General features: G+C 36.8%; 1 protein-coding gene across 6 annotated transcripts in view; it reads left to right on the plus strand.

Moving 5' to 3' along the window:
* ALG9 (ALG9 alpha-1,2-mannosyltransferase) overlaps positions 1-27,843 on the plus strand; it is a 104,847-nt gene that overhangs the window by 7,592 nt on the left and 69,412 nt on the right. For all 6 annotated transcript variants that reach the window (XM_019715285.3, XM_019715284.3, XM_088791460.1 and 3 more), the window contains 7 exons: positions 4,759-4,829; positions 8,465-8,553; positions 9,524-9,659; positions 14,254-14,341; positions 14,635-14,740; positions 22,728-22,850; positions 25,847-26,001. In XM_019715285.3, coding sequence (XP_019570844.3) covers positions 4,759-4,829; positions 8,465-8,553; positions 9,524-9,659; positions 14,254-14,341; positions 14,635-14,740; positions 22,728-22,850; positions 25,847-26,001 — 768 coding nt within the window. The remainder of the gene's footprint in view (positions 1-4,758; positions 4,830-8,464; positions 8,554-9,523; positions 9,660-14,253; positions 14,342-14,634; positions 14,741-22,727; positions 22,851-25,846; positions 26,002-27,843) is intronic.

Genomic DNA, 27,843 nt, shown 5'->3' on the forward strand with positions numbered 1-27,843 from the left:
CATCATTTTCTCTTATGTTTGATTTAATCTCATGTTTTGTACAGTAATGTGCGGTACAGGCTTGTAGCCTAGGAACAAAAAGCTATACTATATAGCCTGTGTGTGTACTGTGTTTCTCTGAAAATAAGACGTAACCTGGAAATAAGCCCTAGCATGATTTTTCAGGATGACATCCCCTCAACATAAGCCCTAATTTTCAGTTGAAACATCATACATCTTATGGAGCAAAAATTAATATAAGACCCGGTCCTATTTTCAGGGAAACATGGTAGTAGTCTACCACCTAGGTGTTACGTAAGTACACTCCATGATGTTCGCATAGGGATGCATCCTCGTCATTAAGCGGCGCATGACTGTACTGCTAGGTTGGGGGCAGGTGGATGTCCAGGCTCTGCGAGTGGTCTTCACTGACACTGCGGGAGGGAGCTGATTACCACTAGCAAAGATAAAAGTCTTGGCTTCCTACTGGACCTTTGATGGCATGGGTGGGAGTGGGGCTACATTTTTTTTCTGGAGTGCTTGGAATAGAGTGGTTATTGTCTAAAAATTTTCTGTCTTGCTAGGCTACCTCTTTCATGGTCTTTTGGCTGGATAGAGCAGGCTCTCGTTGGAGTTTTTTGTTTGTGCCCATTGGCATTTCTAGTTGCCAACTTCTTTAATCCAAGTCTGGAATGTAGAAGGCAGAAAGGAAACCCAGGGAACTCACCACGATGTTGTTCCTCAGTCCCAGAGTCCCTAGCCAGTCTGCCTTCTTCTCTCCACCTTTTGGCATTTTCTTATGCTTGTTTTATGTATAACGTCCAGAGTCTTTGGCTTTACATAGCATGAGGAATAGGGAAAAGTATGGCTAATCCATCTTCCATGAAGTAGAAGTCCCTGAATAGAGAACTAGAAGGTAAGTAAGTTGGAGTTGTCTTCTAGGTAAAGGAAGAATGGGAATGAGGGAGGAAGGCCCTGAGTCTGGGAAGAAGGCCAGCATGGCCTACTCATATAAATAGGTTTGGCGGAGTGGATTAGATGAGACTAAGAGGTAGAAAGAGGCCAGATTTATACAACACCTGGTAGGCTCTGTTAAGGAATTTGACTTTTTCCTCAAGTACATTGTGAAACCATCGAAAGATTTTAGGTACAGGAGAGACATGATTACATTTGCATTTTAGAAAGATCAGAAAAGTAACACATGTAGAAAGTGATAGAACTCTATGTTCTCACCTAGAATCTCATTTCTGTTTTTTTGAACTTATCAGAGAAACAATATATAGAATGAAGGACTTAGTAGAGAAATAACAATATGCAATGCGCAAAGTTTTTATTTCCACTTGGATATCCACTATCACTTCAAATTTGACATATTTAACAGAGAATTCTTCCGCTACATCACTATTCCTCTTAAAGATACAAACAGCAAGCAGAACAGGAATGAAGATTTCCCTTTGTCCTTTGTTTTTACTTCCAATCTTCTCCCTGTTAGGTTTTACCAGTGGGTGCCAACAGGGAACTAACTACTTGGGAAGGGAGAATTGTAGCTTGTAGAGGTTCCAGATCATAATGCTGAGTAGAGAATGGTAAGTTGTTGATTAGAGAGAATGTGGTAGTAAATGGCACTCCTAGTGATAGTTACCTTTCCAACTTCTTGCTACCCTAAACAAGAATACCTTTGTTTTGTCTCCCTATGGATCCGTTTGTGAATTTCTCTGAACCATACACTCAGGAGTGGGATCCCATACACAGATCCATGGGCTACTTAATTTCATGGAGTACTGACAGATTACTTTCTAGAATGGCTATACAACTTTACATTCCCTGCAATAATGTTTGAGATTTCAGCTTCCTTACATCTGAGCACTTGATATTTCTGACTTTCTAATTTTTTCCCTTCTCATGTATGTGAGATGCTTCTCATTTTAATTGCATTTCTCTGATTATTACTAAGTTACTAAGGGGAGCATTTCTTCATATTTTCATTAGTCATTCAGATTTCCTTTTCTGTGTATTACCTATTCACATCCTTTGCCTGCTTTTTAATTGGATTTTGTGGTTTCCTCTCCTGATTAGTAGAAGTTCTCAATAGTAATCCCTTGTAAGTTTTAGATACTAGAAATCCTTTCTTTTAGGCTGTCACCTCTCTTAACTTTGTGTATGGTCCTTTATTGAACAGTAATCTTTAATTTTGATACAGTCAAACCAGTTAGTTTTTCACTTGTGGTTGGTAGGTTTTAGGGCCTTTCTGAAAGAAATCCTTCTTCACCACAGGTCACAAAGTTATTCTTCTGTATTTTCTTCTATTAGCTTTATAATTTTACCTTTTACATACAAGACTTTAATCCATATGAATTTTATTTTCATAAATTGTGGGAAGATCTAGCTTTGTTTTTTGCTATGTAGTGAGCTGGATTTTCGAGCACCATCTGCTAAATAATACACCTTTCCTTCTGATTTGTAATATCTCTATCATAATACCTCATCTCATATATATGGGTCTGTTTCTGGCCTCTTTATGTCATTGGTCAATTTGTCAGGCAGTACCATCTTGTTGTTGTTATTACGGCTTTGTAATGTGTGTTAATATCTGGTCGATGAATTTCTCACTTTGTCCATTGTAAAATTTGTGTTTTAAATATCATTTTAGAATCAGCTTGCCTCTCCCCCGGATTCTGCTGGGTTTTCATTGGAGTTGCACTGAGTTTACATATTAATTTTTAAATGAGTATTTTTACAGTGTTAAGTTATTCCATCCCTAAAATGATATATTTATCCATTTAGTCAGGTTTTCTGTGTCTTTTAATAAAAATTTTAAAATGAATCCATTTCAGTCTTATGCAGTCTTTGATAGGTTAATGCCTAGATACTTTATACTTTTTCTTTCTATTATTATGTATGTATCTTGTTTTCTGTAACTTTTTTAGGTAGTCATTGCTGGTACTTTTTGCTTTTTGCTTTTTGATGTGAATCTAAATCTCGCTGAATTTCCTTATTAGTGTTAATGGTTTGTTAGGTGAATCACTTGGATTTTCTTTCATTTGTATATATAGAGTTTAGTTTTTTCAATTCTGTTTCTTATACCACATTTATTTTTTGTGTCTTTTTGCACTGATCAGACTCTAAGTACTAGTTGAGTGTTCATTGTTATGGGGGCATCATTGTCCTGCTCTCAAATACAATTCTTATATTAACTTGTGTTAATTTTTAACTTTGTAAGTGAATTTTTCCCACTAAGTGAGGAGTTCTTTGTACTAAAAGACACTAAAGACACTTTGTACTAAAACATCTGTATTCCTAGTAGCATCTAGAATAGTGCTCAGTGTATAGTAGGTTTTCAGGACATTTTTATTAATGAATGAATCTGGGCTTTTATTTATTACTTCATGAAGTATTTTTGGAATTTTTTTGTTATAATGATGAATATGGAAAGTACTTCTGTGTTATATGCATTAACCACATATATATATATGTGTTCAGTGCTCTTAAACATACCAGTATATTATAGCATAAAAACTATTCAGTACAACCCCTTTTATTTTGTTATTTTTGTTTTTATTAAATTGATGTTCTTAATTATAAAATTAATAAAACCACATTACAGATGTTTGGAGATAGGAGGAAAATTAGGCACCTAAATCTCACGAGCCTGGATACAGCCATTTTTACCATTTTACTGTATTTCTTTCCATGTACTTCTGATTTCCATAGCTATAACTCTAATGCATGAATAATATTGTATTATGCATTTTCATTCAGTGTTTTGTAATAATCAGTACCTAATGTATTGTCCGACTGTGGGATAGAGGTATAATGGCCACCATAATGAGAAGGTATCTTCAGACTGAAAGACGAAGCAGCCAACTCCAGAGAATATAACAGAATTTATTATAGGGTAATTTACTTATGGAAAGATTGGGCCGGAGCAGACAGATGGCCCAGCAGTTTGGCACAAATTATTCTCCATGACCATACCCGTTACAGTACTTTTTTTATAGTATAATTTGGATACTAGTGATTGACAAGAGGAAGGGAAAGAATTCAGTAACGCCAGGGGCCATACCTCCTGGTGGTCTTGTGATAGATGATTGCTTATAATTGCTACTATTACCAGTTTGATACTTATCTCAAACTGATTGTCATGCTATTCCGGCTGTTGCTAACAAAAATATTAATGGCTATATTGTAAGGAACACAGATAATCATCAACAAAGCTTTGATATGCTTGCTAAGGACTGAAGTTTGTCAAAGGTCACAGCATGGAACTTAAAAATGAAATGAAATCTGGAAACAGATGGAGTTGGTTTTGTTCACATCTCCATCTATACAATTATAATTGTCTGAGAAATGCTTGTTGAATGAATGAACTTTATATCATAAGAATGTTTCTACTGTTTTTGTAACCATAAATGTTAATATTTGTATAATAGTCCATGAAATAGATATAGCATAATTTATTTAACCTTTTCCCTATAATTGGACATTTTGTAGTTTTTAAATAAGTTTTTCTAAATTAACAGTGCTGCAGTTAACATTTTCATGAATAGAATCCCTGTCCCATGTTTACTTACATATTTACTCACATGGTTACTTCTGTGACCTGGAATCATAGAAATAGATATACTGAATTTATGGATATTAAAATTTGCATGTTTTTTGATACATATTGCTTTTTATAAAATTATGCCAATTTATGGTGTTACTAATGAGAGTAGTTTCATTAGAGTTTTGCTAACTTTTATCTGTGCCTTCTGTTTTCCTGTTCTGGGTTTCTTTCAGATTCTTGTGTTTTACTTTTTACGATGTCTTCTGGCTTTTGTGAGCTGCATTTGTGAACTTTACTTTTACAAGTGAGTATAAAAACTTTGCTTCTAAAAGTGCTATGAGGAAGCCCAATACAGTATAAATTATTTCTCTGATAGTATTGGCAGTGTTTAAAAATAGAAAACACTTTCCTTCTAGCTCCTAAAATTATATCTAAAATATGATTTCTTGTTTGAAACAAACCTGTGGAGGAGAATATCACTTTCTTTCCTGAGATTCATAAATACTGTATCTTGATGTTACTAATTTTAATTCTCTTAATACACATCTAACTGGTCTTTTATTTGGTAAGGTTTAGTAGAGCCTTATTTTGGGTCCAAAGATACAGGATCATGATTTACCTCTTCCCCTTGAGCTTAACTGATAGCAACTTACTCCTATGGGACTCACTCCTCGTAACGTGCACCCAGTACATTGCCTTTCCCCAAGTACCTATTGGATGATTGAATATTAGTGGATGTGCCATTTAAGTGTTCCAGTAATAAAAAAATAGCTACATTTTTTATATGAAACCTAACAAAATTATTATTTTAAAAGTGCTTTAAAAGGTATTTGGACTTAATGATCATTATTAAAAATCTTCCCACTGCAAAACAGCTAAAAATGTCAGATGAAAAAATTCTTTGGCCTTGATTCTGGGTAGAATGGAGGAGGAAAAAAAAAGCCAATGCACTCCAACTAATCAGTCAATAAAGGCTCCCCAGTTTGCAAAAAAAAAAAAAGCCAGTGCTGCCTTTGAGGATTGTAACCATAAGTAGGTCTTCATATGGGTTCAGGACTGAACTCAAATCACCCACATGGTGGTCCCTTAAACCCCAAGAGAATTTATTTTAAATTGTTCTGGGTTGGTAGTGCCCCAGGCAGCTGCAAAAACAAATGTAAAATTTCTTTAGAGAAGTGAATCCTTAACCCAGGTGCCAAAGAATTACCATACATAAAGTTCTAGTGAACAAGAAATTATAATAAAAATAAATCACAAAGCACAGAAGTGATCAAGACATTGTGAGTGAGAGCCAGCAGATAGAACAATCAGCAGAAAGCTGACCTGCAAAACTTCATTTATTAGGAATTATCAAAATAAGAATATAAAATAAGTATGTTTAAGATTTTTAAAGAAATGAAAGACAGAATTGAAAAGATGAATAAGAAACGAGACTAAACAATCAATAGAGTGAAAAGGAACTTACAAAGTAGGAGAAAATAATTGCAAACCATATATCTGACAAGTTCATTTCCAAAATATATAAGGAACTCCTACAACTCAATAGCAAAAAAACTAAAAATCTGATTATAAAATGGACTAAGAACTCAAATCAACAATTCTCCGAAGAAGACATAGAAATGGCCAACAGGTAGTCACTGTCACTAATCATCAGGAAAATGCAAGTCAAAATCTTAATGAGATCACTTCATATCTGTTACACTGGCCATTATAAAAAAACAAAAATCAAAGACATCAAATGTTGGCAAGGATGTAGAGAAATTGTTGGAACCCTTGTGTACTGTTTGTAGGCATGCAAAATGGTACAGCCACTATGGAAAACAGTATGAGGTTCCTTAAAAAATTAAAAGTAGAACTACCAGTAATCCAGCAATCCCACTTCTGGGTATTTATCTAAAAGAATTGAAATCAGAATTTTGAAGAGATATCCACATTCCCATGTTCGTTGCAGCAGTATTCACAATAGCCAAGATTGGAAACAACCTAAATTTCCATTGACAGATGAATGGAGAAAAATGTTATATATACATATGGAATGTAAATATTATTCAGTCTTAAAAAAGAAGGAAATCCTGCAATATGTGACAACATGGATGAACCTTGAGGACATTATGCTAAGTGAAATAACCAGTACAGAAGGACAAATACCGCATGATACCACTTAAGTGAGGTATCTAAAATAGTCAAATTCATGGAAGCAAAAGAATAGAATTGTGGTTTCCAGGATTTGGGGGAAAGGGAAAACAGGAAATCAATGGACAGATGCTGTTTCAGTTATGCAGTGTGAATTAGTTCTAGAGATCTGCTGTAAAACATTATGCCTATAGATAGTACTGTATTTTACACTTAAAAATCTGTTAAGAGGGTAGGATCTAATATTAAGTGTTCTTACCACAATAAAATAAAAAAGACAAAAAGAACTGAGACTACAAAAATGACCAAGCACATTTGTAAAAGAACCATACAGAGCTTTTAGAGATGAAAAAATAATAATTGATATTTAAAATTCAGTGGATAGTTTAAACAGATGATTAGATACTGCGAACAAGTAGACTAGAAAATCTGAAAAAATTACAAAGAATGCCGTGCAGAGTGACAATAAAAGGAAATATAAAAGAGGTAAAGAAAAGAGTGTTCATTGCAGTACTATTCATAATAGCCAAGATTGGAAACAACCTATATGTCCACTGACGTGTATGGTAGAGTTGAAACATCTGATATATATCTAATCAGATTCTAGGAGAAGATAGGGAGAATGGGGAGAGATATTGAAGAAAGTAGTCAATAAGAATTTTCCAGAATTGATGAAAAAAAGATGCTAATCAACGTATTCATGAAGGTTAACATATCCTGATCTGGAAATTAAAAAGGAATTAGTGAAACTGTTTTTAACACCAAGGACAAAGAAAAAGATCTTAAAAGTTGACAGAGAACTGATAGAATACCTAGAAAGGAATGTTAGGCAGTTAGACTGACAGAAGCATTTTCAAAAGCCAGAAGACAAAAACAATAGTATCTTCAAAGTGCTGAGAGAAAATGATTGTCATCCTAAAATTGTGTACTCAACTAAACCATCTTTTAAGACCAAGATCTAAATAAAGACTTCTTAGACAAAAAAATGAAAGAAAAAGAAACCAAACAACAGAATTTGCCATTAATAGATCTTCACTAAAGGAACATCTAAAGGATATACTTAGAAAGAAGCAAAATTATTTCAGAAAGAAGCTCTGAGATGGAATAAGGAGAGTAAGCAAGAAAATGGTTAACACATGGGTATGTCTGAACAAATTTTGACTGAATGAAGCAATAATAATCTCTAATATTTTTTTAAAAACCTACAAGAAAGAAGTAAAAGGAAGTGTGTAATTGCTTAAGTTTGAGAAACACTGACTTAGATAAGTACTTATTAACACGTTGATGTATCTCCTAGTGTTCTTTTATAGTAACTGTCATTTATTAAGCAACTCTGTGCCAGGCACTCTTCTAAGCATTTTACCATGTATTGTCCTCACAGAAACCTTACAAAGTAGGTATTATCATTATCCTCCTCTTACAGGTGAAGGATCTCACACCGTGATTATGTCACTAGACCAAGGGTACCACTGCTAGTAAGTGGCAGACCCTGAATTTGAACCTGTGCCCATCTGAGTCTGAGGCCTATTATTTTTCCACAACATCATTATGTTTTCCTATTGGTAGTGGACATACTTTTAGCACGGGAAATATCCATTTCCTCTTAGGGAGACAGCTTCTCTCCTGTATGAGGAATAAGAACAATTGGGTTTTTTATGCACAGGAAAATTGCTAACACACCTATTGAGACACTTGTATTTGAGTTTACATCGTCAGGGTTGTCTGTGATGTACGTATGTTTTTGTCCTTTAATTTAAAATTTCCATCCCTAAGATTTGCTATGTTGATAGTTTGCCTTTCTCCTAGGGCTGTGTGCAAAAAGTTTGGGTTGCATGTGAGTCGAATGATGCTAGCCTTCTTGGTTCTCAGCACTGGCATGTTTTGCTCATCATCAGGTAAGTAAGAGAGCAGGTGAGGGTATACAGGTTCATCGATGTTTCACAGTTGCACTGAAAGAGCTTGTCCAGATACAGGTTATATTCTATAACATGTCAGTAATTTGCAGACCACTGTTACCTGCATAATCTTGATTGACCTTTACAACAATCCTATGGAACTAAGTAAGATAAATATTGTTCTCATTTTTGCTGGTGAGGACACTGAAACTTAGAAAGGTGAAATGACTTACTGAAAGTCAAAGAATTCCTAAGTGCTAGAGCTGTCATTTTCATCAGGTTACTTTCTCTTATATTACTGTATTTTTTATCACCTCAAGGCAGAAAAACTCAGACACCCACTGCCTTTCTTTGTTTTTGGGCAAAGGAAAATAATTTTGTTATTTTGCTCAAGGAAGCTCTTTGTTGCCTGAAACCCGTGTTCTTGATAGTTCTGCTTTCTGCCCATTATTTGCAATGTATTCTATAAAAGTATACATCTTCTGTTGGGCATTTTTTATAGTAAGCTTGTAGAAATTGAGAATTGAAATCTTAATTTAGAGTGGTAGCTTTCATACTATGTTGCCAGTGAACATTTATGTTCTATGAGCTAAGCTGAGATGGCCTGCTGCTAAAAGGTAGCCTGTTCCCAACTTTCTGGAAAAATTAAGTTAGTAGATATAATTATCTCAATTTTAGCTTCTGCTTGTGTGTACCAGAATCTGGTATGTGCACTAAATATACACAAAAAATAGTATCCAGCACAAAAGTATATGTCTTGCTTCATTGACTAAAAAACAATGTGAGAAAATAGTCACACTTCATTGTTTTTAAAGGAATATCACTTTACTGCCCATTTCTTAATATAGCATTGCTCAAAATGTGTTCCTGATTATGGACATTTTGCAATGTAGGTAGATTTTTAATCATTGATACCCAATAAATCTCACTCTTGTCCCTGTTCCCTTTTTTTGTTTCTTTACTCTTGCAGCATTCCTTCCTAGTAGCTTCTGTATGTATACTACGTTGATAGCCATGACTGGCTGGTATATGGACAAGACTTCCATTGCTGTGCTTGGAGTAGCAGCTGGGGCTATCTTAGGCTGGCCATTCAGTGTGGCTCTTGGGTAAGAAACTAACACAATTTGTCTTCCTTGTATCACTGCGCATATAGTAAATCTTAATGTTAGGTTATCTTCATATTCTCTGGATAGAATCTAAAGTTAGAGGAATTATTTGGACCAACAAATATTGGGAAATTGAAGAATATTTCTTTTCGTGCTTATTGTTTTGATTAATTCTAATAAGAATAGTGACTATTTAGCACCTGCTGTATGTTAGGCATTGCTAACCCCCTTACAAACTTTATCCCTAAATCTTATAACAATTCTGCAAAAGAAATACAATTATTATTCCTTTACAAATGTGAAAGTAGAGTCCAATAGGTTGAATAATTTGCCATTAAAAGTATGTTTGCTTTTGAATCCAGACGTTTCTGAACCTACAGCAGATGTTTTTTCCACACTGCATCACCTTGTGCTGTGCATTTTCCCAGTCACAAGGCTTGAAATCTGCGTTTTCTTTCAGTTCTTCTCCTTTCTTACCCCTGCCATCTTTTTTTCCAAATTCTATAGTATCTCTCATTTGTTTTGTGCTTTTTGTTCCCACCACTTCTATTCTAGTTTGTGCTGCCTTAATTTATTCTCTGTGCCACTAGTAATTTAGAAAAATATTTTAGTTTGATGTCAAGGTTATTACAGTAGTAGTGTGTCTTTATTACATAAAAAAGTACCAGATTATATGATGTAAAAAGAATTTTTTTTTTTTTTTTTTTTTTTAACAGGACTTTATTGGGGAACAATGGTCAAATTGTTGTCCTTTCAATCTTAGTTGTGGAGGGTTCTGTTCAGCTTCAAGTTGTTGTTCTTTCAGTCTTAGTTGTGGAGGGCGCAGCTCAGCTCCAGGTCCAGTTGCCGTTCCTAGTTGCAGGGGGCACAGCCCACCATCCCTTGCGGGAGTCGAACCGGCAACCTTGTGGTTGAGAGGACGCGCTCCAACCAACTGAGCCATCTGGGAGCTCAGCGGCAGCTCAGCTCAAGGTGCCGTGTTCAATTTTAGTTGCAGGGGGCGCTGCCCACCATCCCTTGCGGGACTCAAGGAATTGAACTGGCAACCTTGTGGTTGAGAGCCCGCGCTCCAACCAACAACTGAGCCATCCGGGAGGCAGCTCAGCTCAAGGTGCCGTGTTCAATCTTAGTTGCAGGGGGCAGAGCCCACCATCCCTTGCGGGACTCGAGGAATTGAACTGGCAACCTTGTGATTGAGAGCCCACTGGCCCATGTGGGAATCGAACCGGCAGCCTTCGGAGTTAGGAGCACGGAGCTCTAACCGCCTGAGCCACCAGGCCGGCCCTAAAAAGAATTTTTAATTCTCTTCTCTCATAACCCAACCTTCAGAGATACATGTGTATCTTCTATTGTACATAGATTTATATTGTTCTTTGTATCAGTTTCATAGCATTCCATTATATGGCTGTCCATAATTTATTAGCCACTGCCTTATTGGTAGCCATTTAATTCTTTTTTCTATTACACACAGTGCTTCAGTGGACATTTTTGTACATATGTTCATATACTTGTGAAAATTTATCTATGGGATAAAGTTTTAGAAGGGAAGTTACTAAGTCAAAGATAGGCATTTTAAATTTTCTCCTTTTTTTTTTTTTCCTTAAATTTTATTGGGGAATATTGGAGAATAGTGTGTTTCTCCAGGGCCCATCAGCTCCAAGTGGTTGTACTTCAATCTAGTGGAGGGCACAGCTCAGCTCCAAGTCCAGTCGCCGTTTTCAATCTTTAGTTGCAGGGTGTGCAGCCCACCATCCCATGTGGGAATTGAACCGGCAAACTTGTTGTTGAGAGCTCCCGCTCTAACCAATTGAGCTGTCCAGCTGCCCCCCAGCAGCTCAGCGGCAGCTCCTTGTCTTCATCTAGTTGTGGAGGGTGCAGCTCACTGGCCCATGTGGGACTCGAACCAGCATCCTCATTGTTCAGAGCTCGTGCTCTAACCAACTGAGTCATCCGGCCACCTTTAAATTTTCTTAATTGTCTTTTAAAGGCTGTTTTTCACACCCTCAATCTTTTTCTATTCTGCATGCCATCCTCAAATTATTATATACTTCAAGATTTTGTGTGAGGCTGTCTTCTACACTTTCTGCTATCTCTTAACCATCTTGATGATTCCCATATCTTTATATCTAGTCCAACCATCTCTCTCTTTTTTTCCCCAACCATCTCTTAAGCTTCATTCATGTATTCCAAGATGCCTATTAGATGTGTCCATTTCTATAGGTAAACATTTATAAAACTAAACTCATTCCCTTCCCTCCATATCTGTTTCCTTACCTATGTTTTTATCTCAGTAAATTGTACCACCATCTGTGCTGAGTCAGGAACCTGAAAATTATCTGTGACTCAATTTTCTCTTTCCCATGTCGTATTAATTCCTTATACCTCCTGAATATCTTTTGAATTTTCTTTACCTCTCACTGCTCCTGGATTACTATTCAGCTTCCTGAATGACATTACTATTTCCAGTCTTGATCTTGCAAATCTACTCTCCACATTTAAACTATAAGAGTTACCCTCCCAAAATGTAAATATGATTGTATCACAACCTGTTTTATTTTAAACTCTATCATAGCTTTTCCATTGCTGTATGTCACAGAGATTGGCAACTTGTAGCCTGTGGGCCAAATCCCGCTGGCCTGTTTTTGTGTAGACCAAGAACTAAAATTTTTGCATTTTTTAAAGGGTTGTTTAACAACAACACGCACACAGAAGAATATGCAACATAGACCATATGTGGCCTGCAAAGCCTACAATGCATACTGTCAGGTCCTTTAAGTAAAAAGTTTGCTAACCCCTGCTTTATAGTATCCAAACTCTAATACGACTCACAAAGCCCTTATCTTTCTTCCTTTTTAACTCCTCCATTCCTTTTAATCTCCTTTTGTCAGTTCCTCCATTCCTTTTACTCTCTACTTCATCTACATTGAACTTCGTGAGTTCTCCAAATGGTGGTACATTTTGATTAGTCTGCCTTTAGCCAAGATAAGTGCACGACCACAGTCAGTCAGTTAGCAATCTGCCATCATTTATTGAATACCTTGTGCTAGGCACAACTGATATTGTGAGAGATAAAATGATTATGGTTACTGTTCTTTTGGAGTTTGCATTTTGGTAGGAAATACAGACATTGGACAAGTAGTCAAAAGTATGGTGACATGTGTGTTATGTGCTATTGACTTGGCTTCAACTCCTGACGACCCTATGAGTGAGTCACATGCATGATGTCCTGGCCTCAGCAGCCCTGCTCAGCTCCTGTAGACTCAAGTCAATGGCTGTTATGGAGTCAATCCATCTCATATGTGGTCTTCCTCTCTTCCTGTGGCCTTCTATTTTTCACAGAAATATTGTCTTTTCCAAAGAACCCTGCCTTATCAAAGAAGAAATATAGGTACTATGGAATTGTAGCTAGTTGGGGAGGAAAAAAAAAAAATGAAAACACAAAATGTTAATGCAAAATTTAGGTAATGGAATGTGGAAGTTCAAATCCTAAAAGATGTCCTGTGACACTACGTGACATTTGCCAAATAAGTGATAGAGATGATAGTGCCATATAAATTCAGAGATGGGAGAAATTGGTTCTGCAGAGATTTTCTGAAGGAGGTGGGAGCAGAGCCTGTAGTTCACATTTGGGTAGATTCTGTGTAAGTAGATTGGTGTGGAGAGGGAATTCTTTGTGATTAGAGCATAGGTAGAGGCTCAGACTAGAATCCTAAATTTGGAAGTCATGGACATGAAGGTGATTGTTCATGCAACAAGAGTGGAAGAACCTACTGAGAAAAATGAGTGTAGAGAAAGAAAAGCGGAAGCTCATTTTGGGGAGATGTGACCATGACAGAGCTCTGCCATGGGATAGGAAGAAAAAAAAAAAAGCCTAAAAGGAGCACTATGGAAGAGACCAGAAAAGAATGGGGGCTCAGGAGTCTAAAGAGGAAGGAACAGATGCTTTGTGTCAAGTGCAGCAGAAAGACAGAGGAGATGAGGTTTGTGACGAGATGGTGGGTCTGGCCAAGGGGTGGTTCCTACTGACCTTAGAACAGTCTTAATAGCTTGGTGCTGGGCCTCAAGGAAGAAGTAGTGAAGGCGACACACATATGCCACTTGCTTAAGGAATGTAAGTGAAAGGAAGAAGTACAAATGGTATTGGAAGAGGATATATCAAAATTGAAGTCAAGTATGTAATAGGATGGTGCTAAAATCTTAATATACACGGAAGGGAGAAATCAGTATTTATTCATTTGGCAGGGTGTGTGTAGGACAATAGGGTACATTTACTTATAATTCATATATTTTAAATGTCCATTATGCATAATATGTATAATATATAATATAACTATGTACAAAATGGAGCTCATTCTAGAAGCTTGACATTTGTATTTCTTGTGCATCGTGGGATCATAGCACTCTGATGGTCCTGTGAAGAGAACAGTATATTTTTGAGAAGACGTCCTCGCATGTACCACCCTTCTTCCCTTACTAGAACTGCTAGAGACATTTTATTCTCAGTTCGGCATGAGGTATTTGTGAATCTGATCTGTTTGAGTCTATATTCTCACTAAGTATTTAACTCCCCACTTTCTATTTCTCTGTTAAATAGTTTGCCTATTGCCTTTGATTTGCTGGTCATGAAACATAGGTGGAAGAGTTTCTTTCATTGGTCGCTGGTGGCCCTAATACTCTTTCTGGTGAGTTTTCTCTTTTTCTTGTTTTGTTCTAAAGTTGTAATGAAGACAACTTCTTTTTTTCTTAATTTAATTTATTGGGGTAACTAACATTGGTTAATAACTTTATGTAAGTTACAGGTGTACAATTTTATAATACATCATTTGTATATTCCATTGTGTGAAAGTAACTTCTGATGTGGGAAAGAGAACATTAGGAGTTGATTCTGTTTTTCATTCTGAAATTTACCCTGTTAGCATTGTGAGAATGTTTCCAGAGCAAAACTACAGTTGCTATGTTTTCTGCTCTGTTTCAGGTGCCTGTGGTGGTCATTGACAGCTACTATTATGGGAAGTTGGTGATTGCACCGCTCAACATTGTTTTGTATAATGTCTTTACGCCGCATGGACCTGATCTTTATGGTAAGGCCTTCTGAGATTGGGGGAGAGTTAGGAGGGACATAGCTTAATTTGCCTGAGCTTTGAAATTTTAATTCAGTTGTCTCATTTTATCAAATATAGCATTTCTTTGCTGGTAATATTCTTTTCTTATTTAAAAATAAATGATATTTGAATATAGTACAGTGATGATAAGTTGCCCTTAAATATGCATATTCTCCTTGATTAATGTGATATTTAGATCAAGCTTTCTGTTAGTCCTGCTGTCTGTTCTTCTCAGTTTCAGAGTAGGGAGGACTCTATTGGGTATGCCATGGCTTTTGGTACTATTTTTTAACTAAAAGTTACTTTTTTCTCTTCTCATTAGAAAACCAATAGAACGAAAATAAAAACATTCATAATCCCATAAGATCCAGGTAGCTCTTGTTAGCACCTTGGAGTTTTTTTTTTTTAAATTCATAAGACTTTGAGACAAACTGACCATAGTTGCCGGGAAGCAAAGTCTCAAGTGATTGAGAAAATGCTCCCGAGTTTTCTCTTTTTTAATTTGCATTACTTCAGTATCCGGCATTAGGGATCAAAGTCTGGAAAATTTGAAGACAAAGTGTAGCAAATGAGAGGTTTGGTATTGTCGACATAAAACAAGCGTCCACACCTGTAGAAAATTTTTATAAGAGTTTATTGGAGCCAAACTGATTATACTCTTATATCACAGAGAACAAGAGCTCAAATGCTCCAGAGAATAACAGTGTTGCAGCTTCTTTTATTAAGGAGGGAACATAAGGAAGCTTACATGAGAGAGGGAGAAAGCAAGGGGGTCGGATTCCAGGTTAAGATTCTGTGCTCTCCTGAGGGTGGTCACGCTTTAGAAGGAGTCTCAAAAGAGGTATTTCAAGGTATGTTTAATCTAGATGCACAGAAGCCAATGACAGGGTTTGCTTAAGGCAAAGATAAGCCTTTAACTAAAGAAGTTATATTCCTGGGGCGTGACTACCCACCATGACTTGCCCAGTTAGGAATTTATGATCAGTTCACCCTATGAGGTTACTTTCCATAGAATCCCTTATTTCATCCACAGCAGTTTGGCCAGTTTAGGGTTAAGAGGAAAAAAAAGGAATGCCTTTAGTGTGGGGGTGCAGTCTCCAGTTTACCTCCATCTCCACCCCTCCCCTGATGCCTTTCCCTCCTCAATCAGCCATTTTTTACCCCAGCTGGCCATTTGCCCCTTGAGGGTATCTGAGTTAATGCCGGCTATGGAGGGATGAGCTAGAGATCTTTCTGATCAGATCATCCAAGTCAGTAAACATTTTATGAGACACTTTTTCATTAAATTAACTGGAGTTTCTCCTGCCTTAATCTTTTGAAGGTCTTAGAGCATTCCATATGTGAGACTGTCTTGGGGCTCTGCTATGAAGCAGGTTAATAGTCTCTCTATCTGTGTCTCTTATCAATGTAAGCCACGCCTACCATTTTTTCTGTGCCACTCTGCCAGTAGAACCAACAGATTGAATGAGGAGATTTAAAGTAAGCATATGAATGAAATTTAATTGGGCCTCCTGGGATTTGGAGAATATTGTCATTTTAGATGGCAAATAAAAGGTTAAAATAAACAATGTTTTTTAATTCAGTGAATTGAATTCACAAATTGCATGGTTAGAGAATAATTGCTAAGTGAAGGAATATTAATAGGCTCCTTTGTGGTTCCAAGATCCCCAGGGATGTGAGAAAAAGCCCCAATTTTAAGCATTTGCCTCTAGATGGCTCTCCCTTTTAGTTAGGGAGAGTATGCATGTTTTTAATTGCTCCTTGTTTTAGTTTATTTGTCAAATTTTATTTGATTCTACGAGGCAAGGGAGACTTCCTCTTAGACCCAGATTGCACATTAGAAATTGATTTACAGGGAACCTGTTGGAAGCATGAATATCCATTATGTATGAGGTGAATAGGCTGTGTTAAATTGAGCTTAATTTTGAAAAATTGGCTTTCCACCTTTTAAATGGGTTATTACTTATTGATAGTTTGAGTGCTTGCTTGTAAAACTGTGTGAAAGTATGTGAAAGTTACATGTTTTGTAGTCCTCTAGATTGATGAGGTTTATAAATAAGCAGGTTGGTAGGGAAAGTAGGAAAGAAACAATCAATTCTGATTTAAGTTTATATTTCTAGTTTAACAACGGGTGGGTCAGGGACTCCTGTGGTAGGTTTTGGGGATCCAGCAGAGCAGTGGCCAGTCTTTCCCTGAACGTTGGCATCTGTTTTTCATTTTGGCCAACATGTTACTGGGAAGAGTCGTTGGGGCTCCATTCTGCCTGCTTTGATGAACCTGGGGTAGCCTCAGTTCAGATTTTACCATTTTCAATGTATAGGAACTGATCACTTTCGTAGTGATAGAAAAAGCTTTGTTGGCACAGTAGGAATTGTCATACTAGGTGTCAATAGGACTGATGCAGGGCTGTAGTCAGCCAGATTTTAGGGGGTTGTTTCTTTATTTTTATTGAGGTAACATTGGTTAGTACTATTGTACAAATTTCAGGTTTACAGCATTGTAATTCGACATCTGTGTACTCTTGCGTGCTCAGCACCAAAAGTCTAGTTTTCATGTTACTGTACTCATATATTTGACCTAGGTGGTTGTTCCTTGATGGTAAAATTTTTGTGCTTTTACCTCATCTTTGAATCTGGCAATTTTGGGGGGTCAGGGGGACTGAGTTTCATTCTTTTAAAGAGTGTTAACTCCTTTTTGCTTTAGCAGGCATGCAGAGAGAATACTTGTTTCATCTTAAGAGTAGCCTGTCTTCGTATACGAGTATTCTAGTCTTTAAGGAAGATTGGTCATGAATGAATGAATGAACAAATTCTGATGTATCCATCAGATTGCATTAGTGCCCTGATCACTATAATGTCCTAGGATTATTTTCGTTAGACCTGTTGTGGTGTATTACATTGGGATTTTCTTGATACCAAATCGGAATAATAGAGACAAAAATACTTTTTAAACCCTAAGGTACTTTAAGATTGTCAGCTACTTTTATTATAATTAGTGAGTCCATTCAGTAAATATCAAAGACTTATCTTTTAATAGCTGCTTTGATGTCATACAGTTGTCAAACAGTGAGACAGCATGTCTTTTGTCATGGAATCTCCAGCTCTTTTATTTTACTTACAAATGTTTGGCACTATTTGGCACTATTCTGACTATTTATTTTGTAAGAGTCTCCTGCTCTGAGTCCTTCATTAGTTATGGTAGGCACACTGTTTCTTATATCTGAAAATTAAAAATGCATTGTGCTGATACTTTTTGCATGTATGCCTTAATGCTATTGCTTATATATAAGAACATAATAAGCCTACAAGTACTTCTTGAATAAACGGATAAATGGATTTGAGTTAAGGAAACATTGAATAAATTGATTTTGAGCATTTATCATGTGTCCTCATAGAACTTGCTGTCTGATAAGGCTGCAGACACACGAATAGATAATTACAGTTCAATGTTTTACATGCTACAGTGAAAAGATAGGTAATCATAGGAGCTGGTCCATCTGGTGGGTCAGGAAAGACTTCTCTTAGATGGGTGCTCCTTGAGCTGAGCCTTGAAGGAAGAGTAGGCGTTCCCTCAGTAGACATGAGGGAGATGCATTTCAGACAAATAGAATGTCAGGTGTAGGGACTACTGAGACAAAATGATTTGAGTTCTTAAAAAACTTGAAGTAGTTTTACAGCATTAGCTGAATTTTTGGTAGAATCTACACAGATATAAGCTAGGTAATTACTCTCCATTGTGATTGTAATAATATAAATATTTGCTCTGGTTTTCTGGTTCCCAGTTTTCAGAGGGACCATTCTATGCTTTCTTGGCACGATAGCATATATTAATGACACATTCCAGACCTGAGATGTCTTTCAAAGCCAGGGGAAAGATACAAAGTTTTCATAGCTGTTAATTACAACAGCTTCTGTTTATTGACTGCCTACCAGAAAATTTACATATACCATCTACTTCCCCTTAGAAAAACTCTGTGAGATAAGCATTATTTATCTTTATTTCCAGATGAGGGAACTGAGGTGGAGATGGTGAGAGACTTGCCACGTAGTTAAAGAAGTGGCAGAAATGGGATAAGAGCCCAGGGTTTTCTGTCTCCAAAGGCTGTATTCTTTCCTCTGAAAACATCCTTAGCAAACCCTGGAGTTTGGCTATTGAGAGTCTGCAGGAGAATATGCTTGCAAAAAGACAGCATGAGTTGGGGGTGGTAGAAGAAAAGATCCCATCTATAGAACGGGTGGGAAGTTGTACCTTTGAAAGCCTGGTGCTCGGAGGGTGACCAGGAGCCCCCAGAGGGCTTTGGTGGCAGAGTGACATGCACACTGGCAGACTCTCTTTCACCTGTAGCACTGCACCAGACCCTTGTCAAAAAAAAAGAATGTTTGAATGAGGTAAAGAATACCTGGCATTTAGGAAGTTTAGAGTAGTGCAGACGTAAAATTGCAAAGTCATAGGCAAAACATCTCTGTGGGGTCAAAGATGAAGAGGTGAACTTTAATGTTGCAAAAAAGAAAGTGGTCTTGGTACTGAATTTTCCTCTTATCCTGGTAACATTTGGAGTTCTCAGATGTTGAAGTTGCTAAGTATTTTCTAATAGGGATGAGTGAGTACACATGCCCAGGGAAGGCGTGGGAGGACACGTCAGAGAAACGCTCTTCCTTAGAAAATAACAGTGGCTCTGCTCAAGGATGCCACTTTGCAGCTTAGGATATGATCCCTGCCTGTTTATATGTTTTATCAGCATCTGTCAGATCACCAGGCAGGAAATTTCAGAAGGTGAAAGAGAATGCCCTCTATTAAAAGGCCCACAGTGGTCTGTTCTTGCTATAGCAGAGGATGGAGCCCCAGGGGAGTCTTTGGAGGCCTGCTGGGAGCTGACAGCCAGTCAGAAGTGTTCTAGAGCTTTCAATCTTTTGTTCATCATTTTTGAACCTTGGTGGTTTATCCCTCTTGGTGGTGCAAATTTGACATTTATAAGGATGATTTACTATAATTTACTTCCTACTGTTCTATAAAATTATAAGCCTATAAAACGGTTCCCGTCATTCAATCTATTGAACAGTAAAACTCCCGTCTTCTTTTAGATTCTTTTAAAGCTACCTTTAGCTCATTTGAATGAGAGGAATTGAGGTGCTTTCCCTAAAGAGGGAGGTTGGTAAGTCACTCCCTGCAGAGACCCTGCTTCCATCTTTCTTTCACCTTACCTTTTGCACCAGTTCAGTGCTTAGCTTGTCTTTCTGAAGCAGTTTTTCTGCATAGTTCAGCTTTGATACTTTTTGAGCAGCAGCATTGAGTATCTCCCTGGAGATAAAAGTTTTTACTCTTTTTCTCTTTTAAGGCAGATGTCTCATAACAGATTTCCCCTCTGCCCTTGTTTTTAAAAGTGTTGTCACTTGAACCTTTCCCTCTCTTGGCTTATCCCCCAATTTTTGCCCCATCCTTCAGGGAAGTTAAGTCTATTATGAAATGTTCACAGCTTAGCTGTAACTTGGTCTATGAGCAGTTAACACATAAAAATAATTGAGTTTACCAAGTTAATACTTTTGGTTCTGCATCTCAGAGTTTGTATACCTAGGTAAAAAATAGTCAGCCCTAACAGGAAGGTATAATAAGTTGTGGTAGAGACAAATACAGAGGGTGCCCAAAGAATGTATACACATTTTGAGAAAGGAAAACTATTAAAATTGTAATATTCAGTATATACTGATAACAAAAGATGAATACAAGTCACGTTTGACTTCTGCAATTACAAGAGGTGCTCAAAGTGGTTACCATCAGTGTCCAGACACTTTTGATAATGGCAAACTACTGCTTGAGCAAGTTGACCAAAGTGTCCACTTGTATACGTTTTTTTTGGCACCCCCGGTATTTGCTGGAAACTAAATAGCTTCCCTGAAAAAACAATATGTATTTGCAAGAATCAAAGAGAAAGAGGTTTTTTTTTTCTATTGATAGCATTGCCTCCACGCTGGCAATCAGGAGAGGATTGTGCAAAAACTTAACCTCTCTGGAAAGCAGACTCCTAAAAGGCTCAGTTTAGGAAACGTGTTGTTAAATATTAATTAAAATCCAGAGAAGACTGTTATTTCTGTTTTGAAAATAGAACCATCCATTAGTTTTCTGTAACCCAAAAAGTTATTTGTAAAGAATACAAGATATAAATGACTCTAATGCATTTGGCCTGAGACAGGACCTGTGTTCCTGAATTGTCTCATTGTATTTTCCCAAAAGGTGGCACACAGTTGAACTTGAGTCCTTCCTTAGGGTACCCCCCTCCCTCTTATTCCTCCCCTAAATGTTTCTCGCATTATAGGTTTGGTTTCTAATCTTATTTTGCTGTGCAAGCTGCAGAAATGTCAGGTTTTCCTGACTATTCCTTTTGATTACCCTTTTAAGCAATGCTGATTGCAGGAAATTGCTACGGTGCAAGGCTGGTGTCACAACACACAGTAATTAAAGCCCGCATGTGTCATTCATTGCCTGATTGAAATAATTACACAGAGGGGCAGAGCAGATAAAAAACCTGCTCATGTGTAGGGGGTGCTGTTTCTCATCTTTTGGGCTTAAGGATTTTTGAGTTAAAGAATCAAAGCTAGTGTAAGGCTTGTGTTTTCAGTCATTTTGTTTCATTCTGAGTCTTCAAAACTTCTGAGCAGGGTCTGGGTCTCTGAACATTGTTTTCCTAAGGAAGACAAGTTTTGCTACCATGTTTCCCTGAAAATAAGACCTAACTGGAAAATAAGCCCTAGCGTGATTTTTCAGGATGACATCCCCTGAACATAAGCCCTAATGCGTCTTTTGGAGCAAAAATTAATATAAGACCCGATCTTATTTTCGGGGAAACACGGTATTTACCAAACAAGGTTTCCTCTATCCTTGACTATAAAGCAGTGGTTGAGCACATAAAATGGTAAGATACTAGAATGTAAATGGATGAGCAGGTGACAAGGAAATGAGAAAGGCCTGAACAGCTCAGTGCTACAAGCCTGCCTGCCCCCACTTCAGATGGCAGTGGAAAGTCCAGGTTGTCTCCAGTGCTTCTGGCAGCTATAGATTGGAAGTTCCTACAGCCCCCTCCTTGGGTTCATTTAATTTGCTAGAGTGGCTCATAGAACTCTGAGAAACGTGTGCTTACTTTGACCAGTCTATTATAAAGGACACAAGTGAACAGCCAGACCCAAGAGATGCATAGGGCAAGGTATGTGGGAAGGGGTTTGGAGCTCCTGTGCTCTTTGAGCACGCCACTCCCCACAGCTCTGTGTTCACCATCCCGGAAGCTCTCTGAACCCTGCCCTTTTGGGTGTTTATAGAAGCTTCATTACACAAGTGTGGTTGATTAAATAAATCACTGGCCGTTGGTGATTGAACTTTATTGCCAGACCCTCTCCCCTTCTCTGAGATCAGAGTTCAGGGGGTAGGACTGAAATTTTTACCCTCTAATCTCAAGGTTGGTTCCCCTGACATCCAGGTCCCATCCTTTAGTTACCTAGGGGCTTTCCTAAGGTCTTCCTAATTAACATAACAAAAGACACTTTATAGCTCTCATCACTTAGGAATTTTTAAAAATTTTAGGAGTTCTATACCAAGAATGGGGATGAAGACCAAATACGTATTTATTATACATCACATTATCACCACTAAGCTGTTTAACTTATTTGGTTGTTCTGAAAAGTTTTAGTCCCATTTGGGTATGGCCATTTGGGTAAATATAGTGGTCAGTTTAGAAAATACAGCTTAGGATTTGGAACTTGATTTCTATCTAAATTGTGACCAATCCCATTCTCTTCCAGTCTTTTACTCATGTGCTTTCTTGTGTGTGGCTGAGCACGGGAAGAGTGAGCTTGTGGAAGCTCATTAACTGTGTCATTGGGTCATCAGCATTACTCCAATGGAGAACATTATGTATCAAACACTGGAGTAGGTATTGGAGGCATCCACTAATTATTTCTTATCTCTTTGTCTCCCTTAGGTACAGAACCCTGGTATTTCTATTTAATTAATGGATTTCTGAATTTTAATGTAGTCTTTGCTTTGGCTCTTCTGGTCTTACCACTGACTTCTCTTATGGAATACCTACTACAGAGATTTCATGGTGAGTGGCGTAAGGGATGATATTATTATGGAAGGATAGAGCAAGTAACGATGTATACCAAGAAATGAAAAATAATCTACTTATTCTCCATTTTCTTCCTATGCAAATCATTGGCTCATTGAATTTTTGATCTGTATCTGTAGATTATTTAGACCCTTGGGAAGATTTGGTTAATAATTGCAAGTTATACTTTGTGAGGTATATAAATGTCTAATCACTATGTTGTTTTATACACCTGAAACTAATAAAAAAAAATCTAATTTTAACAAAAAAAAATTGCAAGTTAAACTGACAATGAAGAGCTTCATATCCTTTAAAGTGAGGAAGTCAGTATAATTTACAGCACCACCTGGGGAGGCAAAAACACATAAAATCTCAGAAGATAGTCCTATTTAAGTCTTCTGTTTTTTAAAGAAGCATGTGTTAACATGGTAGATTGCTTAAGATAATCACTATTAGAGGCAAACATTCTTTTGGAAATTACTTTCACCCAAAATTTGAAAAATAAACCACATTGGGATTCCCTCAAATTGGATACTGAAGTGAGAGAAGCTTTGGATTTCCGAAGAAGCATGATGTGTCTCTTTGTTGTGCTTTGCTTCTGTGTTTGCCTTATTGTGGAAGGTTGGTTTGTCATTAGTTTGCTTGACCTGATTCTATATTATTGCAGAGCCAGTGTTTTCTCAAGTTGTCATGACTCTGGATATCTAGTGCCCATAGTTAATAAGAGAATATGAAAGCAGCCTTCAGAGTTACTTTTGTTTTGTTTGAGGACTTCTGTTTTAACATAACCACAATCCATTATTGCAACAAAATGAACAGTTATTCTTTAATATCATCTAATATCCAGGTGATATTCAGATTTTCTACATTGTCTAAAAAATAGCTTTTTACAGTTAGTTTGTTTGAAGCAGGTCTAAACAAGGGTCATATACTGAATTTGGTGTTGTGTTTCTTAAGCTTTTTAAGAGGTTCCTCACTATTGCCTTTTTCCTCCCAAATATTTCTAAAGAAATCAAATCATTCATCTTGCCTAGTGTCCCACATTTGGATTCAGCTGTTTGTTCCACTGAGGTGATAATTTATTCCTCCATTCCTTGTATTTCTTAAGGATCACTTTGTCTTTGTTTGAAAAGTAACTATTTTTCTGACTATAAAAATAATTTATGCTTGTGTAAAATTTGGAAAAGCTTGTGATGTAAGCATAAAAGCAGTACCGTAAGCTGTTCTCTATAAGTACGAATCCAGTTTTGGTTTAAAAATGTATAATGTACATACATGTCCGCCTATGAGTGCTTTCTGGGGTTTTTTTTAATACTTTTTGTGTATTTTATAATATGAACTACTTTTTTTAAAAGAAAAAAACAGAAAAATATAAAGAAGTAGGAAAGAAATTACCAATTTATCCCATCATGTAGTACAACTGTGATTATGATTTTATATATTATATTGAGGACATTTCAAAAATTTAGGACATGTTGGGGCGGCCCTGTAGCTCAGGCGGTTAAAGCTCCATGCTTCTAACTCTGAAGGCTGCTGGTTCGATTCCCGCATGGGCTTGTGGGCTATCAACCACAAGGTTGCCAGTTCAATTCCTCGAGTCCCGCAAGGGATGGTGGGCAGCGCCCCCTGCAACTAGCAATGGCAACTGGACCTGGAGCTGAGCTGTGTCCTCCACAACTAAGATTGAAAGGACAACAACTTGACTGGGAAAAAAGTCCTGGAAGTACACACTGTTCCCCAATAAAGCCCTGTACTCCTTCCCCAATAAAAAAAAATCTTAAAAAAAAAGAAATTTAGGACATATTTTAAAAATGTATTTGTTAGCATTTAAGATGCACAAGAGAAAAAGACTGCTTACTTTTAGAAATAGATTTATTTTCTTATAATTAAGAAAATTCCAACCTAAAATACTTCTTGGGGAGGTATAAATTCTAAATTATAGCCTAAAATTTCATGATAAAATCTTAGAGTGGAAAGTTTTAAAAGATAAGCTTGTTATTGCAGTTCACGAATTTTTATCCCTAAAGAATTTCTGCAAAAATGCAGGTAACTTAGGAACGCTAAATTAGACATTGCTAAAATAAGGCGGATCTTTTCAGTCAGATCTTTTCATCTAAACCTGTTCATTATAGACATATTGGACACCAGGGGGCACTCTCTACCTACCATTTGCCTGTGATTCCTATGCCCTGCTCATTATTACTAATATAAGCATAGTTGGGGAAAGCATTCGCTGTGGGTTGCAGGCTTATCACTCCGTGTTCATGTACCTAACCACAGGAACTTTCCAGCAGGCGCTTGGGTCTTAGTGTTCATTAAGTTCCTTTCATTTTTTCACATGCTTTACGTACATTTTGGTTCCAATTTTGGGATTCAGAGTGGATGGGTATTTGCAAAAGAGGAGAGAAAACTTGATCAGTAACCTTCCTGTAACAGTGTTTTTATATTTGCTTCAAAAGAAACTCATTTGTGGCTTGACAAAAACTAGTGATGGGTTTGAGAATCCAGCTCTTTTTCTTTTCTTTCATCTGTAGCTATTTGAGCAGACTGATTGGTGTATAGCTAAGAAGATTAATGTATTAAACAGAACATAGGGATTAAAACCCAAGAAATGAGTTTATGTTATGCTTTTGGTTAATCTCAGGAACCTTTAATCTTAGTGGCAGGATTCATTAGAGAGAGAAGGCTTTTTATTTCTTCATCCAGTGTAGGAATTCTTAAGGTCTGTTACCCATTCACCTGGCTTTCATTTGTGTTCTAGCCAAATCCAATATTGTGCCGCCCTTTAGATGTTGGATCTCTTGGGAGAGTTAAGGTGTATAGACCTCTTTCTACTGATTCCTTCATTGCATCGAAGAAAGTGTGAATACAAGAGTTCAAAATTTTATAGGGTGCCCTAGGGCAAACTTTCTAGTTTGAGATTGAGAACATTGAAGCTAACTATGTTGTTTTGTTCTAATATAGTGAAAAGTGGATATTTTTCTGTCTTGCAGTACAGAATTTGGGCCACCCATATTGGCTTACCTTGGCGCCCATGTATATTTGGTTTATAATTTTCTTCATCCAGCCTCATAAAGAGGAGAGATTTCTTTTCCCTGTATATCCGCTTATATGTCTCTGTGGCGCTGTGGCCCTTTCTGCACTTCAGGTGAGTTTCAGGGAAATGCATATCTGCTTCATTGTGTTTCACTTTTTAAATTGTTCATAAAGCTTAAAGGCAAATTACAAGATGCTTTCACCTTAGATATTTTATTCATACATTGTACCTGATACATATCATATTATTAAAGCTCTGTGTAGAGATTGCTTAGCTGTTGATTGTACTCTTTATTTGCTGATTACAAATTTGCAGTGTTAATTTGAGTGCTGTCTCTGTTGCCAACAAGAATCCAATTGCTATTAAAGAAATGTTTTTAAGTCATTGTATGGGCCTGCCACAGAATGGTGGCAGCGGAGCAGAGCTAATGTAGTATATGCTCTTCAGTTGTGAGGTCAGAATAAAACTTACCTGTTTGGGATGACATCATGCAGTTAGCAGAATACGACACTTTGTAATCCTGGCTTAAAGGTTGTCCAGGTCAATCCCTGTCAGAATTAATCTTGAACACCTCTGCATTTGTGGTCTCAGAAGCTTCAGACTCTTTTTTGACTTCTACCATTTGCAAGGAACAGAAAAGAATAATCAGGGCGATACGTTTTTTCCTTAACAGATTATGGAAATATAATTCACAAACCATACAAGTCACCCATTTAAAGTGTACAATTCACTGGTTTTTAGTATATTCACAGATATGTGTAACCATCACCACAGTCAATTTTTGACCATTTTCATGATCTCAACAGCCCTATACTCTTTAGCTATAGTCACCCCCTTTTCCCATATCTCTCCAGCCCTAGACAACCACTAATCTACTTTCTGTCTCTCTATATTTGCTTATTCTGGACATTTCATATAAATGGAATCATAAAATACGTGGTCTTTTGTGACTGGCTCCTTTCACTTAGCATAATGTTTTTAGGGCTCATCCACGCTAGGATGAGAGTTTTAAGTAATTTTAATTATAAAAGTAATTGAACTTCATTGCAGATAATTTTTCCTTTACAACTTTCTAAATTAGTCCTACCCTAACAAAACACCTTCCAGTATTTTTGCCTGTCACATATCAAAGTTTATTATGGTTGTAATCTAAGTGTACATATATAACTTTATATCCCTTTTAATATGATTGTATCACAACATTCTCTATGTTGCCATATCCATACCCATCCTTTTAATAGCAGTACATTGTTCTGAATTGAATATGTCATTATTATATAATCTAATATATAACACATTGAATTGGTTATATATAATATAATGATTGGCTATAATGCAATTTATATTAGAGTTTAGGTTGCTCATTTATTTCTGTATTATAAATAATGCTAGGATAAATGTCTTCATTTAGGTATTTGGATTCTTTCTTTAGGACAGATTCCCCAAAATATGAAAGGAGTTCAAACATATTTATGGCACTTGTTATATATTGCAAAATTACTTTCTAAAAGTCGTTCTAGTCTAGGAGGGAAAGAAAGAAGGAAAGAAATCTAATGGGATGGTACTCAAAGACTGCAGAATTCATGCATGTATATGTATATTTGCAATAATATTGACCTAGTTTGTGAAGTAGGTTAGCAAATAACGAACAGCATTTTCCTAATGTTCTGTGAGAGAAATTCTGTTTTCTTCTTGCTTGGTCGTGAGACATTTTGTTGATACTAAAAATTTGTCCACCAGGAAAGTAAAGATTAATACTTGTTATATCAAAATAGATTGAGATACTTGATATATTTAAAAAAAAAACAAAAAAAAAAAACACAACAAAAAACTGCCAAGAAGCAAAAAAAATTAAATAATTAGCACTAGAGAAATATGCAAACAATTTTCCTATTAAGCCAGTGAGATTTCATCCTTGGGAAGCCCTCTGGCTGGCTGAGCTGCAGATAGTCT

Source organism: Rhinolophus sinicus, chromosome 14 (genome assembly GCF_057876585.1).
Source record: "Rhinolophus sinicus isolate RSI-liver-muscle chromosome 14, RSI-T2T, whole genome shotgun sequence".
In the NCBI taxonomy this organism is placed as follows: Eukaryota; Metazoa; Chordata; class Mammalia; order Chiroptera; family Rhinolophidae; genus Rhinolophus; species Rhinolophus sinicus.